The 19671-nt window shown below is 43.9% G+C and overlaps 1 protein-coding gene across 1 annotated transcript in view; it reads right to left on the minus strand.

The window, feature by feature from the left end:
* Gsdme (gasdermin E) overlaps positions 1 to 19671 on the minus strand; it is a 55536-nt gene that overhangs the window by 23305 nt on the left and 12560 nt on the right. The window contains exon 3 of the mRNA XM_008841487.2: positions 14473 to 14665. Coding sequence (XP_008839709.1) covers positions 14473 to 14665 — 193 coding nt within the window. The remainder of the gene's footprint in view (positions 1 to 14472; positions 14666 to 19671) is intronic.

The following is a 19671-nucleotide window of genomic DNA, read 5'->3' on the forward strand; positions in this document are numbered from 1 at the left end:
CTGGGGACTGGAAGGTGGGAGAATGGGGAGAAATGCATTGCTTAAGAGCTACAGAGTTCTGGTTTAAAGTGGTAGAAATTTCCAGAAATGTGATAGTAGGAATTTCTGTATAACAGTGAAAATGTACTTAGTGCCAATGAATAACAAAGTTACAAATTCGATGTTATATTTTAGAACGATAAAAAAAAAGGAAAGATAGGCTGGAGAGATGGATCAGCAGTTAAGAACTCTGGTTGCTCTTCCAGAAGACCAGTGTTCCATTCCCGGCACCCACATGACAGCTAATAACCATCCTTAACTCCAGTTCCAGGGAATGTGATATCTTCTTCTGGCTCCCATGGGCATTGCATGCACATGGTATGACATGCACATGTACTTGCATACATGCAGGCAAAATACACACATAAAATATAAATAAATAAATAAATAAATAAATAAATAAATAATAAATTTAAAGAAAGACATACGAAGCTGATTAGTTTCAACATTAGAATAATATAAACTACAGTGGTCTTTACATGTGTTGAAATATACTGTCACAACTACAAAATTACTGGCCAAGGAACTGGGGAATGACTCAGCTGGTAAAGTGCTTGCCTCACTAGTATGAGGGCCTGATTTCAATCCCCAACACTCACATGAAAAGCCCACGCGGTGCATGCCTCTAATCTCAGCAATTGTGGGGGAAGAGGCAGAGACAAGAGACTCCCTGGAGCTTGCTAGCCAGCCAGTCTAGTCAAATCGGTGAGCTCCAAGCTCAGTGAGAGATTCTGTCTCAAAAAATAAGATGGAGAGGGTCTGGAGAGATGGGTTAAGATCATTGACTTCTCTTATAGAGGACCTGGGTTCAATTCCCAGCACCTGCATGGTGGCTAACAACCATCTGCAACTCCAGTTCCAAGGGATCCGACACCTTCTGACTTCCATGGGCTTTGCACAACCCAGGTGCACTCACACACATGCAGGCAAGACACTCATACACATAAAATAAAAATAATAGATAAAATATTAAAAAAATAAGATGGAGAAGTGATTGAGAAAGACACCCAATGCCAACATCTGACCTGCAATAGCATGTACACATACATTGCATGTGAACCTGTGTGCACACACACAAACACATACACACACATAAACACACATACACCACACATACACAAAGGTAAATAATAAGTAGATGAATAAATAAATAACCTCTCATCAGGTGCTCAATTTCAGGAAGAAATATAGATGGGGGCTGGGAGCTGCCCTCCTGCTGGGTGGTCTGGATTGAATTATATCACTTCTGTACTGTGGTTTCTCATGGACAGTTGTTGGTAATGATGCTCTCCTCATGGGGTTATTTTAAGGTGTGGAAGAGCAGTTAGCCTATGCTTACAGCAGGTGTATACCATACAAACACTCCAGCCAGCTTCCCACATTCCCCTAAAAACCCACAGTTATGCTATCGGCTCATACCCACACATATGTGGCTTGACCACACATATCAGAACAGCACCATGGCCCACAACTCCTAAGAAGGACAGAGGGACTGCTGAGGAACCCACCAGACATCTAATGTGACTTTGTCAATTGGAAATCACTAATTCATTACACTGCAACATGCCCTGAACAGAATCTACTAAACTGAGAAGCTGTTCTAAATTAATGTTAAACAACAAAAGAAAGCTCAGCCTAGATCACCCCAAGACAGGTCCAACCCAAAGATAAGACAGAAGTGTCTCTGGCAAGAATCAAACCCCCTGCTTCTGATGACAAATCTCCAAAGTTTACTGCACCCCACAAAGTCCTTACGAACAGTCCCACCTTGGGAAGAGAGGCTTTCTCAACACAAAACCCACCGCCAAGGTTAAGGATGACAGGGGTGGAGTTCCTCAACCAAGCCAGGTGGTTCCACCTCTGTGAAGAGGCCACCTTGCTGGAACTCTGTTTTCTAAGATAGTGCTGCTATCTCTTGGAGGTCAAATGCTGGATAAATTTAATCATCTTAGGTTAAGAGCAACCTAGTAGGGACAGAGGAAAGATAATGCCTAGGAAACTGAATTGTTTGGCCCTGTGCCAAACAATTTCTGGAAGGATTCTTCCCCCATCTCCTTCTTTCAACACTCCAGGCCCCAAGAAGCACCAGGCAAGGATCTGGTGCTCCTTGGAGGCAGTGTCCTCAGTCTAGACCATGAACAGCTCACAGACCTGGACCCTGGCTCTGACCTCAGTGCAGGGCAGGGATCACCATTTAACAGGGACCCCTGGACCAGCAAGAGAGAAAGCTGCAGTCCAGCGAAACTTCCTCACTTCATAAGCATAATCTTGCATTGCATTAAAAGTTCAAGAATCAGGGCTGGAGAGGTGGCTCAGTGGTTAAGAGCATATTCTTGCATAAGGCCTGGGTTTGAATCCAGTTGTTACAGCTAACAACTGTCTGTAACTCCAGTTCCAGGGGATCCAATGACTTCTTCTAGCCTCTGCGGGCATTGCACAACACGGGTGTACTTGCCTACATGAACATAATACACACACATTTAAAAAAAGTTCAAGAAGCAAAAACACTGAAAAATTGTGGATGGCAGATGCTTCATTAGTGCAGTAGGTGTTAATGTGCCAGTCTCATAAAATCCTGGATCAGGACTGGGAATATAGCTCAGTGACTTGCCTAGCATGCATGAATTCTAAGAGTTCAATTCCCAGCACCACAGAAAGAAAAAGAAAGGGGGGGAGGGAGGGAGGGAGGAAGGGAGGGAAGGAAAGAAGGAAGGAAGGAAGGAAGGAAGGAAGGAAGGAAGGAAATTCACAAGTAAGTAAATAAATCTTTTGGAGGGCTGGGAAAATGCCTCAGGCAGTAAAGTACCTGCTGTGTGAGCATGAGGACCTTTGTTTGGATCCCCAGCACCTACAGAAAAAAAAAAAACAAAAAACAAAAAAACAGGCACAGTGTGTGTAACCTTAGTCTTGAGGGGTGGGAGGAGGGCAGACACAGGGAGATTCCTGAGGCTCACTAACCAGCCAGTCTAGCTGATTTGATAAGTTCCAAGTTCAGTGACAGACCCAGTTTTAAAAAATAAGGTGGAAAGACACCTGACCTTGACTTGTGGCACACACACACACACACACACAGTGAGCTTTTTTGGAGAACATCCTCTGCTCAATCCAGTATTGATTGGTGCCCAGCTAGAGGGGAAAAAAAAAAAAATCTTAGACTGTTTGGGGGCGGGGGCGGTAAAGAGCAAGACAGCTGAGATTGATTGGTAATGTCTTGGGGGAATGGGAGGGCGTGGTCCTTGCACCTGCTTGCAATCAAATGCCTCAGCTCACAATCAGAAAATTCACCAGGGAAAGTGACTGAGCCCTGAACCGCATGACTCATGGGTAGCAAAACCATAGGCAGGGAGCCCATCTTTGGACCCCTAGACCACCACTTTTTCTACTACACTGTTCTAAAAACGAGAAGAGGCAACAGGTGCAATCACATTCTCTGGGTTAGCACTGCGGGGTTAGCACTGCGGGATGGCCAGAATTGATATCATCATCTCCCTAGAAAGAGATTGGGATATTTTTTAAAAGCCTGCCACTGCAAGGGTGTTAAGCAAGAATTGCTAGTCCGCAGGAATGTAGATGTGCATTGACAATTAAAGCTTTGGTAGTCTAGGTTTTTCTCCTGAGGAGTTTTGATTTATTAGCCACAGCTACAGTTAAAAGAGAAGAAAATGTGTGTGCACAGACCAGCTGTAGGTATGAAAATGAAGTCCATGGACTCTGCTTCTAAACTCCCTGGTGCAGCTCTCCTGACACTGCACCAAGTGAGTACTCTGCTTCTTTCATGCTAACCGGCCTCCTCCAGGCTCACAGCAGTTGACCAGGGCTGCATTTCAGAAATGGTCTCCTAAAGTACTGGAATGCAGGCATTCTGCTGCCTCTTTCATCTGCCTGTTTAGCCTGTCCATGGAGACACTACTCTGCCCTCTTAAGATCTGTGAGCTTCAGGACAGCAAAGGGGAGGGTGACAGGCTTCAGCCCAGCTGTTCCCACAGGCCTCATGCTGCATTCTGCACCTGACAGGCTGGCACCCCTCCATACCAGGAGTGTGGGCACCACTGGGACACCCCAGTTTTGTTCGGGTCCTGTCTTGGACTGCAGGGAAGTGGACTGGATCCAGTCCTGGCCGTGAGCCTTCACTTATCCCTCAGCCAATTCCAATCATTATATTTTTTTTAGGGACTGGGGGTGGGGGGAGCAATTCTGACTATTGAGACCCAGTAAATAATATGTTGGGGAAGATTTTTCTCCCCCTTAGAGTCACAAGTAACTGGTCATTTGTCTGTGCCCAGCCCTTGTTGTCTTTAATACATGTGGGGCTGACACCAGGGTTCACAGAGCCACTGAGCTGACTGCTCAGCTAACCAGGACTACCTCAGGATATTTCATTATGTGGGGTAGGAAAGGTCATTTGCACACGGCACCCTAACTCATACATGAAGTTACTGTTATCTTTATTTCACAGGTCAGGAAACAGAGAACTCACAAGCCAAAGACTCAAAGGACATAGGTAGTAGGGGGTGGAATGAGATCACTCAACACAGCACTGTCCAGCCTGAAGCTCTGCCCCTATCTTCCTCTCCCTTCTGAGCCTCCCTTGGGTCTTGCATACAGACAGAGTTTAATGTATGCTTGCTTGTCAACAAGTGAATAGTCTTTCTGCTCAGCACCCTGTGAGAGCTCCCCAGAATACAGGCAGCAGACTCTCTGAAACAGAAGCAGCCACCCATCAGCTGCTCAGGACCCAGTGAGAGGCTCCAGCTCAACCATAAAGGAAGGTCAGTTGCATTGAGTTAGCCAGCTTTGCATTGCTGTGACAAACACTGGAGATAAATCAGCTTACAGGAGGGAGTGACGGTTTGTTCTGATTTAACATTGACTCAGGACTTCTCAGATTTCAGTTCATGGTTGTTTGGCCCCATCATTGTACATCATGAAAGCAGTATGTGTCTCCCTCCTGACAGTCAGGAAGTGATAGATGAAGGAGCAAGGGTCCCAAAAGCCCCTCAAGGAAATGCCTCCAATGATGTCACTTCCTCCCACTAGACTCCACTTCCAAAAGGTTCCGCCACCTCCCAGTAACTCCACAGGCTAGGGACTAAGCCTTCAACCCCTGAGCCTTGGACATACTTCAGACCCTAACTATAGCAGCCATACATCAGAGATGCTCAACCTGGAGCCAGAGACAGAAAATTCTAGAAACCTCAATTACTATGCTCTGGGATCTCCATTTCCAATATACAGTTGTCTCCTTTATGTTTTTCACAGCTCTAGTTACCTGAAGTCAACCACAGTTCAAAAATACTAAATGAAAAATTCCATAAATAGACAATTCACAAGTTTTAAGTGGCACAGCTTTCTGAGTAGTGTAATGGACAGTCACTGGGCTATGAACCATCCTTGTACAATGTATCCACCACTGCCTTCTCAGCAGTCACTGCAGAGCCACCTCAGTCACCAACTGACTTCTGGTGTCCCAGTGCTTGTGTTCAAGTAAACTTTGAATCCTTATTTTACTTAATAATGGTCCCCCAAAGAGGAGTGATGCTGGCAATTTGGATATGTCATTCCTTTGTTGAAAAAGTGAAAGTTCTCGACTTAAAATCATGCTAATTCAGCTATTAGATATCTAACTCCAAAAGTTAGGGCCATGGCATATATAAGTCACCAACTGTTCATCTCACTTCCTCTGATTATACAGGAATTATATCTCGGCCCATCATCCTAAGAAAGGTGACTATGGCACAGTAAGATACTTGTTTACATAACTTTATAGTATGTTATAATTTAATTACAGTATACTGCTATAGATTGCTATGTAACTATCATATTGTTCTATTTTATTAGTACTTAGCCTCTTACTATGCCTAGTTTATAGATTAAACTTTACCATAAATGTGCATAGGAAAAACACTCTATAGAGGATTGGGTACTGTCCTTGATTTCAATCATCCATTGGAGATCCTGCAGTTAAGAGGGGATGGCTGTAGTGGAAAAATCTCTCTCTCTCTCTCTCTCTCTCTCTCTCTCTCTCTCTCTCTCTCATTCAGTTGTGATGAAGATGAAGGTGACTTCACGACTATAAATTGCAAGAAGAGGAGCTAGAGCGATGGCTCAGCAGTTAAGGGCACTGGCTGCTCTTGCAGAAGGCCAGGGGTCGAGTCCCAGCATCCATATAGCAACTAACAACTCTCTGTAACTCCAGTTCCAGGGGATCTGACGCCTTCTTCTGATCTCTTCAGGTATTGCACAACATGGGTACACTTACATGAATGCAAGCAATACACTCTTACACATAAAGATAATCATTTATAAAATAAATAAAATATTTAAAATAAATAAATAAATTGCAAGGAGGATCAAATTGGAGCATAATGCTAACTACCCATGATTCCCAAAGTGACTGGGCCACCCCCATACCACAACTGCTCCATCTGCATCTGTCTCCAACATCTTATCTTGGTCACACAGAACAACCCAGAGAGACAGGAAAAAAATGACTAAGCAATTATAGATGCTCAACCTTTTAGGCAGTGTAATTAATTAACTGCCACCAGGTGATGCTGCCCTGAAAGCCAGGAAGATAAGCAGCCAGATGAAGTCGCACAAAGGGATGAATACCCATGTCACCCTCTTGGGGATTCTCTTCCTTTTCAAGTTCTGGGCATAGCAGCTGGACTGGAAAATTCATGTGCTTATGTGCCTGTCCTTAAATCCTGAGTCCAGGCAAACTAATTAGTTTCTGAATTTCAAGCTCCTCAGATGTAAAATGAAAATAAGCCAATTATTCTTTTAACCAGTGTTCAGTATGCTGCCAGAGCCCATGTGAACAACAGAGGCACATGCCAGGAGGGGCATGTGGAGAGCCAGGCATTCACAGCAGACCTGATCCCGCAGTGTGGTCAGCACCCCAAGAGGAGAGTGAGGACATGGTGCCTGAAGGGGATGTGGGGTGTAGGCTGAGAGAGACATGAAGAATAATTATGAACTGGCCAGGTGAGACAGGAGACTGTGTGGAAGGAAAGAATGAAGGAGCCTTCAGATAGAACTTAGAGGCAAGAAAGCCTGTGGATGAACCCCGGGAACTGAAATCAGCCAGACGTCTGGCCTGAGGCTGTGAGGGGCTGTGACATGATCTGATTGGCTGAGACTGGAGGCTAAGATGGAAGGGGCCAGAGCTGGATAGACAAGAGGGTTAGTGAAAGAAATGATCAGGAGGCTGGGGCAATGGGAACAGGTAAGAGCACTATTTAAGAAGATGAATCAACTGATGAGACACTGATGCAGAAGAGAAGGCAAGGGGGAGCAACATTGTACCCCAGCTTTCTGGCTGAGGCAGCTGAAGTCTACCCACCATGCCGCTCCTCTGAGGGTTTAGAGAGGAAGATGAGAAATTCAGAGAAGGGTGTGTCACCACATAAGATACTAGAGAACCAGGTGGAATACACACATCTGCCACCTGAATGCCAGCTCCTGGCTCACCTCAGCCAACCCAGCTAAGGACAGCTAGCTCATCAATCCTGGCACCCTTCCCAACCATTTAAGAACATTGAGATTGGGATGCTTTAAAATTGACAGTAGTGTGCTTGAGTATCGTGGTAATTAAAATAATGTCTTCATATGATGGACATAATCTTGAATTTGATAGTAAATTATAGGGTCTGTAAGTTTTGAATGAAAATAATTTCTTCTTGGGTCTCAACTAGTTCCAAAAAGATCTAATGTTGCCTTTAAAACTAAAACTCCTTCTAGCATAGTGGTGTGTGCCTATAATCCCAGGATTCGGAAGGCTATGGGCCGTATAGTAAGACACTATCTCAAGAAACAACAACAACAAAGAAAAGAAAAACTCATAGATTCTATGAAGACATAAATCTGGGGAGAAGAATTTGGAACCCCACCCCTACCCCTTCTCTGCAGCATGGGGGTGTCTAGTCAGCCATGTTTATACTGAGGAAGGGAACAATAGAGAGTCAAACAAGGTTGGAAAGCTCCCAGGGCTCACAGTCCCAAAAACTAAGACAAGAACTCAAGACAAAATAATTCAGGGGAAAATGTCAACCACTTGACTAGATTTCAGACAGCACAGAGATGCTATAGACTGGGGTCTCAGGAAAGGCAGAGTAGACTTTGGCTAAGGGTGTGTCTCACTGGTAGAGAGCTTGCTTAGCATTCATGAGGCTCTGTGCTCAATCCTCAGTAAAATAAACAAACAAATAAATAACTTTGGTGAGACCTGAGAACGTCCAAGCTAGGCTTCCCATAAAGAAGATGGTAGCCAAGACTAGGTCCATTAAGGTCTCACTGACACTGAGCGAGGAAAGGTTCCTTGCATCTTCGCCTAAGAAATGAATAAGCATCTCCTACTGCAGAAATACACAAAGAACAGCAGATGTGCTTTCCAGACTGTTTCATGGCACAGCTACAGGCTGCTTTAGCCCTCATTTTGGAAGAGCATAGGTTGTTACTACAAGCAAGGACCAGAACCTCTCCAACTTCCATCACTGAAAATCATTAGCCGTTGCAGAGTAGCATTGAGAGTGGAGGCCATTTGGGTGTTTATGTCCTCCCCACAGGAGGGAATCAAGACTTGCAAGACGGAGCATCAGAAACACCAATGCCAGCAACTCTGCTGCCTCAGCCCTTGTCCTCAGCCCTCCAAAGCTGCCACACCTTCCCTTCAGGAACAACCTTCCCCAGCCTTGGTACTCAGGCTCTATTCTGACAGAAATGAAGCCACTCAGAGCCACAATGAAGAACTTGCCACACACCAGGCACTGCTGTCTAGGCTTTGCTTATACTCTCACCTAATTCTCACAGAAATACAAAGCCCCTTTTGCTAATGAAATTCTGGACAATGAAGGCAGAAGATGGCTCCTAGGTGTCAATTTCCAGAAAAAAAAACCTTTTACAGGAAGTGGCATGCATTCATTATATTATTCTGTAGACCTATGTTTCCACAGTTTGCTTTTTTTTTCATTTTAAAAATGAATCTTCCACATGTGGTAGTGCACACTTATAATCTGAGCACTTGGGAGGCAGAGGCCTGGGCTACATGATAAAATCCTACCCCCTCCAAAAAAATACATATACATCAAAACTACACTAGCCCTTAAAAATAGCCACTAATGGGGCTGGAGAGTTGGCTCAGTGATTAAGAGCACTTCCTGTTCTTCCAGAGGACTTGAGTTCAGTTCCCAACACCCATCTGGAGGCTAACAATCATCTGTAACTCCAGTTCCAGGGGATCTGCTGCCCTCTTCTGGCTTTCGTGAGTACCAAGTACAAATGTGGTACACATACATACATGCAGGCAAACACCCATACACATAAAATTTAAATAATAATAATACTAAATCTCTAAATAATAGCCACTAAGACTAAGAGTATAAGGGGGCCATGCCAGCCTCTCCTACCTTACACCTCAGGATGACCTTATCTAGACTAGTCTCAACATGCCCGTGCTGCCCCTGAAGGAGAAACAAGGCAGAGCGAGGAATAAAGGGAAGGAACACACACTGTTGAAACAATGGTGCCAGTGCAGAGACAGAGGACAGCTTTCAGACCCTCTGGTTGGCCCAGGGAAATGGATTCTGTGGAAAAGAGGGGCACTTCCAACTTCACTGCATGCTTTCCTTTTTAAAAGAAAGGCATGAGCCCCCAACACGCCCTTTAAAAAAATGCCTAAGTTAAATAAGAGTTGACATACTGAACCTGTAGTCATGAGCATACTTCAAATCCTTTAAGAAGGTCAAAAAGCCAGAACAAAGAATACTACTTCTTAATGTGTATAAAATTTGCAGCTGAGCTGACTCAGTATAATTTTAAGATGTTTTAAATAATTGTGAAGATTAATCATTGCCACATCACTGCATTCATGATGCATCAATTTATGTAACTAATTGAGAGTTCTTCATCAAAAACTAAACTTCTAATTACCATGAATACACAGACAAATGTAATCTGCTTTACCGAAATTTGCTTCACAGTATGATAAATAACAAAAGTTGACTATGCCTTTATAGCACAGTGAACTCAATCTTCTAGCAGTCAGGGAAAAACTTTTATGATACCACAGTTGGAAAGTAGCTGGTAGTAAGACCCAACTTCAAAGGACAGGATCTGGAATGTGCCCACTCACGTCTAGATACTTAGGAAGAAACTGCCAAAGATCATGTAGTCTATCTCACCTACAATGCAGAGACCAAGGCCAAAAGCTAGTGTCATTTACCAAGTTCACAAGAATAAAGTTCCCCTAGATGCTAGGAGATTAGAGGCAATAACCCACAGGCAGAGATAGGTGAGGTGTGGCTGTTAGGGTTAAGAGAAGTGGTAATTACAGAGACAAGGCAAAAACTTAGGGTTTACTGCAAAATCATATTGGATATGAAGACTAAAATATGAATCTGAGTTGATATGCAAATTCTCAATAAATGTGTTATCCTACACTTAAAAAAACAGAAGGCAAAGATGATATATGATCCATGATATATCTTAGGATGGTTTCCATCAAAAATGTTTAAGGTAAACCTAGAGTGCTCACGAAAAGCAATCAGCTCCGGGTAGCTAGAAGGACAGTTCCCGTGGAATGCTTCATGCCCCAAAATGCTAAATGAATATTCTATGCATGCCCGTGGGAACTTTCAAGCAGAGAATGAAGTTAGAGGTGTGGATACATTTCTTCGACAATAAAATTAATACTCTGGGATCTTTCTTTCTCTCTTTCTCTCCTTTCTCTTCCCTTCCCTTCCCCCCATCTCTTTCTTCCTTCCTTCCTTCCTTTGTGCTAGGGATTAATCCCAGTGCCTCAAGCATGCTAGGCATATGTTCTACCACTGAACTACACCCCAGCCCTAATACTTAGGTTTGTGAGGGCCTAACTAACTTGCTTACTGATGACAACTTATCTAAATGACTGAAATAAAAGTGATTGGCTACAAATAAGCCCTTGAGAACATACAGTACCTAAGCCCAGGGCCACATGTGAATCGACAGTATCTTATCAATTCCACACAGATAAGAATTTATTACTCTAGTGTAATGTAACAGGAATGCTGGCCTCATTGGTGCTCATCCTGAGACTGAAAGAGTCATATTTTTCTTTCAGTCCCTTGTAGCTCACCTTTAGCTCCTAGCAACATAACAAGGAAGATGATTCTGTGATATAGAGCCTCTGCTTTCAAGGTATTACATTTATTCTCTTTTTTGCAGTGGGTATTGAACCCAGGGCCCCACACATGCTAAGAATGCACTCTACCATTGTGTTATATCTCTGACACTTTTCCTTATCCTGCCTCTAGCTTCTCAGCTCCCATTCCCCAGAACATCCTTTCCCCCAGCACCTCTGCAAGTGATCCCTGAAGTGTCTTCCAAGGTGTTCTCAAACCTGTCCAGGCACACACACCTGGGAGAGCAGGCCTGGCTCTTCCCATGAGCTTGCAGAGGACAGGGTTCATTCTACACTTCACCCAACAGTATCCTCACTGTCACTTGGCCTTTGTGTTCTGTGCTATCATCTTAACTACTTTTACCTTTTCCAACTTCTTTTCTGTAAAGTCTCCTCAAACAGTATTTATAAGAGTTTTGGAACCAAGAAATCCTGGGTCAAATCCCAGCTCCAGCACTCAAATCGAGTTTTGGGTCTGGGAACAAATTATTTCACTTTCCTGAGCCTCAGTTCCTTCATACATAAAAGCAGTTGGCTGCGCAAAGGAAATAAGATGATGAATATACATTGCCTGGCACATAGTAGGTTCCCTGAAGATGTTACGCTCCTGCTCCCTGATGTTCCCCGCTTGTGCCTGCTTTCTCCCATGGCTATTCACAGGCAACAACCTCCCTCTCTGTCCCATATGCTTCCTGTTGGCAATATCTTCTACACCTGAATCAAGAAAAGTGTTTTAAAATCCTATATCGGGAAATGTGATTGCAGAGATACCCAACTGTGATTCTTGAAATAGAAATAACAAGACTGCAAATTAGAGCTCAAAGGAGGCTGGGTATGAGGAAGCATAGAGGCCCTGGACTCCCCAGCCTTCCTGTCCTCCTTCCCCAGTGGAAAGTGTCACCAGGATTAGCAAAAGAAAATCAAGGTCGCCCAGCTCCATTTTAATTTCAGATAAACACATAGTTCTCCAGCATACCACAAGCATTGTGTTGAGAAGGAAAATGCTTTTACAGTGAAGAAAGCAGCAAATGAAAGAAAGTGAGATCGGAACTGCCAGAGAGGGTCCCTGTGCCTGCCACCTGGTCCACCAGAGAGAGCCAGAGATTCTCTGGCAAGCAGGGAGCTCCGGGGGGAGTCCTAGCCAGGGCCATGCGGAGGCAAACTCATAGCTGTGCTCTCTCACCTTCATTAAACATCGGAGGTTACAGGAGAGATGCCTAGCTTTGAAGACTAACGTTGCCTAGTCTATACTAAATCTGCCTGCCTAAGGTTTGACGTGTGTGTGTGTGTGTGTGTGTGTGTGTGTGTGATATTTCTTATTTATTGATTTTATACATAATTTTGTTTAATAAACATTTATTTCATATAATCCTGTGAACATTGACTTACTATCTTTTATTTCTTGCTTTTGCTTGCTGGGGATGGAACCTAGAGCCTTGTATATGCTAGGCAAAGTGCTCTACCAGCCTTAAGAATATTGGAAGCGATAAGCACTTAAATATAAGTGACTTTTCTCTTGATTCACTTGGATTTGTATTTTCTGTCTTAAAGAAAGGGTGACAAAATGACAGGTGAAAACGTGCATATGGTACAGTGTAGGCTGGAACAGCATCTCAGTGGGAGTGCTGTGCTAACTTCTCAGCTGGACTCCTGACTTCTGTCTAGGCTCTTCCCAACCCAGAATCTTAGGCATGTCTTACTCAGAGTGAGGGGCCCTGAGGGCCTCAGCTCTCCTCTGGCCTCCCCTGGCTCCCTTTGGGGTAGCCAGCTGGCCACTGCACATAGCGTCCTATCCAGAAAGCACCCTGCTTGTTCTCTCCCCTCCTTCAGGGCTTTGTACTAAGGTCCACTTCTCCAAAGCCTTCTCTGGCCCCACTGTAACATCATATCCTCCATCCCCCTTTACTATGTTTTTCCCCCTGCCTCCAAGATCATTAACCTAATGTAAGTTTTATTTAGTTTCTTATTTGGTGCCTCCTCCACTAGAATTGGGAAGAAATCACATCATTTTGCTCAATGCAGCATCTTCTGCATCAAAAACAGCACATTGTATCCACTCAATAAAATACTTATTGAATATTGAATCGATATAAGGCAAAAATAATGAAGAGCAATCCTGAGGTAAAATGAATAAACATGAGCGTTTCTTCAATATAGCAAAGATGATAAACAGCTCCCTCCCCCAAAGCCCCTCAAATGCTCTCTTCCTCATAAAAAAAAGTATAGGCCTAGAGAGATGGCCTGTCCAGAGGACCATCCAGTTCCCAGCACTCACATTGGGCAGCTCACAACTGCTTGTAACTCCAGCTCTAGGGGATCCAATGCCTTCTTCTGGCCTCCGAAGGCACTGATCTCACTGGCAAACACATGTGCATGCATACATACACACAGACACACACACACACACACACCACAATTTTTTATAATCTTAGAAAAAAGAAAAGTACAAGGAACCAAGGGAAGCCTATGAGTAGGTCAGCACTTGCCTGGCATATGTGAGGCTCTGGGTTCAATCTCTAGGACTGGGATAACAAAACAAACAAACAAAAAACACTGCTGTTTTTTTTAAAGGGTGTGGTGGCACAGACCTGTATTTCCAGCACTCAGAAGGCCAAAGTAGCATGAATTCCAGGACTACCTGGGCTACACAAGGAGAAAAAAGAAAGAAAGAAAGAAAGAAAGAAAGAAAGAAAGAAAGAAAGAAAGAAAGAAAGAAAGAAAGAAAGAAAGAAAGAAAGAAAGAAAGAAAGAAAGAAAGAAAGAAAGAAAGAAAGAAAGAAAGAAAGAGAGAGAGAGAAAGAAAGAAAAAGAAAGAAAGAAGAAAACACTGGGGCTGGTGAGTTCAAACCACCTGCGCTTGATCCCTGGACCCACAAGTAAAAGGAAAGAATAGACCACAGAAAGTTGTCCTCTGACTTCCACATGTGCACCATAACACATCCACACCCACATGCACCAAAATTAATTTTTTTAAAAAATTTTAAAACAGAACACAATCTTTCTACTGTTGTCATTTTATCAAATCTTATCACTAAAGAAAGTACCTGTCTTTTCCTGAAATACTATGCAGTGATTCCCAGGTCTCCACAGTCAGACTAAGAATAGTCAATAAATTCTCGAACAGAGTATGCTCCTGTGACACTTCAGCATAGTGGACATCCAGTACACACTTGTTAGGCAAAGTTCACATCCATCAGTCTTTTAGCAGGTCCAACCAAATTGCCTTTAATCATAAAATGTGTTAAGACTCAAAACACAGAACAGGATTCTCTTACCGCTCCACCGAGTCCTGGATGAGTTGCTGCAGGTCCACCTCCTGCTTCCTTAGAGTCCCAAATGAGGAATGACTCTCCACCAGACCTTTCCCGCCAATGTTCAGCTTGATTTTCCCCAAAGCCGTCTCGATGGACCCACTCACATGGTTTTCAAACTTGCCCTCATATTTCACAAAGTCTGACTCCACGACCACTGAAAAGAGAAGAGCAGAGGAATGTGAAGGCATTAAGGCTGCCTCGGTGTCACAGGCCACCTAGCTTCCCAGCAGCCCCTTGGAACACTCACACACTGGATGCCAACACACACTGACTAGAAAGTGGGCAGCGGTGCTCTGTGTGAGTGAAATAAAACACTGTCAGCACCCCTGTGTGCTGACTGACAGCATCTCTGAACTGACCAGGGCCTAGGGGTGCTCAGCAGTCTGTTAGCCACTGTGATGGTTAATATTGTTAACTAGACAGGATCTAGAATCACCTAGGAGACAAACCTCTGGTCCTGCCTATAAGAGAGTTTCTAGATTGAGTTAATCCAGAGGAGAAGAACCACCCTAAGTATGAGCGGCACCCTAAGTATCTGTGGGCTGCTACCCTGGTCTGCTTAAACAGGAAAAGGCGAGCTGAGGAGCAGCATCCATCCCCTGCTTCTTGCCTGTGGAAGCACTGTGAACTGCTGCTTCAAGCTCCCTGCTATGTTGGACTGTACCCTCAAAGTGTGAGCAAAAATAAACGCTTCCTTAAGTTGCCCTTTTCAGTATTATGCCACTGCAAGAAGCAAAAGTAACTAATATAGCCACCACCTGGGGTGAAGACAGAAAGAGAACTAGTGGAGGAAGACGGATGATGCCTGTGCCTGCATGCAGGAAAAAGAGGCGGAAGGGCCAGTTTATGCTTAGGCAACATGATGATGATCTAGATATCTCACATGGGCCCAGTGACTAACCATGGACATGGGGGGTGGGGCTGTGAATCACCACAAAATGACTGACACTGGGTGTCCAGTGAATCCAAAAATATATAGTAATGTAATCTGATATATCTATTTCTGGCAGAATGCCACTTTCTTATGGGTTTTACTGAACTATGACCTTGAGGTTAGAGGTCAGAGCCTACATTTTCACCTATGCCAGCCTGCTTGTGTGTCTGCCTGTATGCCAGTCTGTGTCTGTGCCTATGCCCGCCTGTGTGCAGCCCTTGTGTGCCTGTGGGTGCCTGGGTGCCTGCCAGCATCTGTCTGCCTAGTGGCCTATAATGCTGGTAAAAAAAACTATGTCTTATCTGTCTATGATTCCTCAAATTTTCTTTAACCTCTTACCTCCCATCCTCCTCCTCCTCCCTTGGCCTCAGAGCTCCTCTCACCACCCTGCTGGTGAAAGCCCAGAGGGACACCTTATCATTTAGGAGCTCCTCCCAGACAGTCCTTGGGCATCCTGTCTTCCCACCGCCAGTCATAAAGAACAACTTCCTGGTCCTCCTTATCATTTCCATCTGACTAATCCCCTCATATCCACATTCTATTTTACCTCTAACTAGACATTCAATTCCTTACCATGTCTCCCTGATAAAGTCACCAGACATGCCCATCCTCCTTAATCCCCATCCCAGAGCCCTCAAGCCCACAAACTCCCCTCCTTCCTTCCTGGTTTTCCAGAGTCTAAGGAATACAGTCTCACCACCCAGTATTCCAGCTTCAATCAAGTCAGCTAGGAATTGCCTAGCTCCTCATCAGCAGTCCAATGCTCTACTACTGACCTATACCCCCTTGCTCTTCATCTGACCACATGCAGGGGATTGCTATCAGAGTGTCTTCAGGATCTACCCTTTGATCCAAACCCAAAGGATCAATAATTGGTGAGCTCTGTTGCGAACTGCCAGCATGGGTTCCTCTCTCTCTCTCTCTCTCTCTCTCTCTCTCTCTCTCTCTCTCTCCTCTTTCTTTCCTCCCTACCTTTTTCTCTTTCTCCTCTCTTGCTTGCTGGGTACCGAGCCCAGGGTCTCATACATAGTAGTCACATAGTCTCATGAGGTTACTTGGTCTACTGTTCCCATTTTTAATCTATCTGAACATAGCCACTAAAAAAATAGCATCAATTAGCACTCGGTGAAGATATATTAAGAGCCTTTTGGGAGTGTCACACTGCCTTTTCCATGCCCCTGACTCAAGGCTCTCCTGGGCTCCTGACTATAATCTTCAGAGGGGATTTAAAACCACATGGAGTTTGGAAGACTTCTTTCTATCCACACATGGTCTTTAACAACTTTATGTAGTCTCTCACTACAGTCAAGAAAATCCATCTCTCAACTGGGACTAAAAAATAATCATCATTTATTATCTTGACAATTTACAAAAGAGAGAATCCTTTCTAGCACAACTACCAAAAATGAGAAAACTGTAAAAATGTCCTCAATTCAAAGCCTTTCCTACCTAACATCTTGTGACATGGAAACCCTTTGGGAAATGCTTTAGACAGCAACATACAATGGGTGGTAAGAGCTTAAGATTTTATCTTCACTCTAAAAATTACTAACTGGGAGACCTTGGGTGAGAAGCTTGGATTTTTGCTTTTGTTTTGCAGCAGAGAATGGAACCCAGGGCCTCACACATGCTTAATAAGTACCCCACCTCAGAGCCATGGGAGAATCTGTAAACCTCAGATTTCAATGTGTAGTTTGGAGATAATTAGTGATACTCGCCTTATGGGTTCTGTTGCCAGTTATGTACACAAAGGATGAAATAGAAAACCTGGCATCCGACAACTGCTCCATCTATCCACTAGGTTTAGATCACAACATCCTTTTCTGATAAACATGACAGTCATAGATTCTAAAAAGTGCTACAAAGACAGAAATTCTGGCTGCTTCTTATCGTTATTCAGCTTATTCCACTTCTGGAAATTGTCCTTGCATTAGTCACATTTATGTCTCTGTGACCAAATTACCTGACATAGACAGTTTCAGATGGTTTCAACCCATCCTGGGAGAATAGCTTGGTTCATGGCAAAAGGAATTTGTGGCAGAGGCTGTGTACATCACAATGTACTAGGAAGCAGGGAATGCAGGGCAGGAACAAAAGGCCAGGTATAACCCTCAAAGCCCCTGCCTAGTGACCTGCTTCTGCCAGCTAGTCCCATTTCCTACAGGTTCACTGCCTCCCAAAACAGCACTACAACTGGGACCACGTATCAAACCATGAGACTACAGGGTGACATTTTCAGATGTAAAACATAACAGTCCCCAAAACTGGTCATGTAAGGGTATGTTGGGAGTATGTAATTTGTCTTTTGATTTTATAGAGGCTTACAGTTAAGATATTTACCTGAGTCTCAGAAGCAACTTTGGACTGTGGACTTTTGAATAGTATTGAGACTGATAATGACTATGGGGACTTTTAAAGTTGGACTAAATGCACTTTGCATTTTATATGGTCATGAGCCTATGGGGGCCAGGGAGTAGAATATGATGGTTTGAATGAAAATGTTCCCCATAGGCTCCAAATATTTGGACATTTTGTCCCCAGATGGTGGCATTGTTTTGGGAGGTCTTAGGAGGTGTGGCTGTCCTAGAGGAAGCATGTCACTTGGGGTGGGCTTAGAGAGTTGTTAAGCCTTGCTGGATCTCCAATTGCTCTCTTGTTTCCTGTGCCTGCTGGAAGATGCAGAGCTTAACTTCTGCTGCTCCTCCTCCAACCACTTCTGCCACCATGCCTCCTCACCAAGATGGGCTGTAATTCCCCTGGAACCCTAAGCTCAAATAAACTCTTCCTTCTATAAATTGCTTGGGTCAGTGTTTCTATCACAGCAACAGAAAAGTGACTAATACACATATTATCTTGTCAAGTTGAAAATCAATATTAGCCATCGTACCCCCTCTCCAACCCCAGATTTTTGTACTTGCTTGTAGAACCTCTTTTGAATGGTAAAATAACTAAATACAAATTGGAGCAAGAGAGAAAGATCATAAACTAGACTACGAACTCCCAGGCCTGACTCTAACAGGACTGGGAATCCAGCAGGAGTGCTGACCTCAAGTGATTATCACGTTCAGGAATTCCTTATCTGTGGTGACTGTGAGTGGTATTACCAGTCTAGTGCGAGTCTGCATGATCTTCAGGTATTTTGTCAGAGTAACAAGAAAAGAAGGTAACTGGAGGCGGTGTGTGTGTGTGATGGAATTCCTATCAATCCATTGTCTCATTCCTATCAATCCATTGCCTCCAGTGTGTAGGCTGAAGGGTGCACTGGCAGGAAGGCTCATCTCAAGGAAGTCTGGAGACTGGCTGTAAATGCAAATAAGAACCTCTTCCTCTATCTTCCTTTCTCTTTAGTAGAGATGCTATCACAAAATAACAAAACAGCTGAAAGAGGAATCAGACATCATTTCCTCCAATAATAAAGAACTGCTGATGCTGTCCCACATCATGTTAAGACAGCAACCACTACCACGTTTCTCAAGTTTCCAACCTCTGGACCAAATGCTGGGAATCCATACCAAAGCAACTGTTAAAGTAAGCTCAAAATCACAAACTGAATGCTCACTGTAGCCCTATTTATTAAAGCATGAACTTAGGCTAGTTAATTAAATTAGGGATTATGTATACAAAAGAGTGTTATATTCATTGAAAATAGAATTTAAAAATATCTAAACCAATAGAGAAAATTTTACATAATTTCAAATAAAAATAAATAAGCAGTATATTAAGATTAAAATTCTTGTTTTTTAATTAGATGCAGAGGCTGGGGAGATGGCTCAGTGAGTTAAGCGCTTGCTGTACAAACATTAGGACCTGAGTTCAGATCCCCAGAACCCACATTAAAAAAATCCAGGTGTGCCGGTGTGTTTGGCTTGGTATGCTCCAGGATCAGTGAGTGACCCAGTCTCAAAAAAATAGGGTGGCTCCTAGCCTGCACTACTATCCTCAGACCTCTTGGGTACAACCCAGCTACTCAATCCACTCCCTGGGAAATCATGGGGCTTCTTCCCTCCCCATCTGCTTTTGCATCCCTGCGTGGCGCAGCCATGGCAAGGGTCTCAGGTCAGTGCCACCCAAGTTCCTGAGGCCAAAAGCATTCTTAGAAGATTCCAGACCTAAGGAGAAAGCCTGAAAACTTCTGATCCACATTGGAGTTGGGCCACCGCGGAACTCCTGAAGACAAAATCAATCCGGCCTCGACAATATAAAATCAAAAGAGAGAACCAGAAGCT

The sequence above is a fragment of the Nannospalax galili genome, unplaced genomic scaffold (genome assembly GCF_000622305.1).
Source record: "Nannospalax galili isolate Female #2095 unplaced genomic scaffold, S.galili_v1.0 scaffold158, whole genome shotgun sequence".
NCBI classification, from domain to species: Eukaryota; Metazoa; Chordata; class Mammalia; order Rodentia; family Spalacidae; genus Nannospalax; species Nannospalax galili.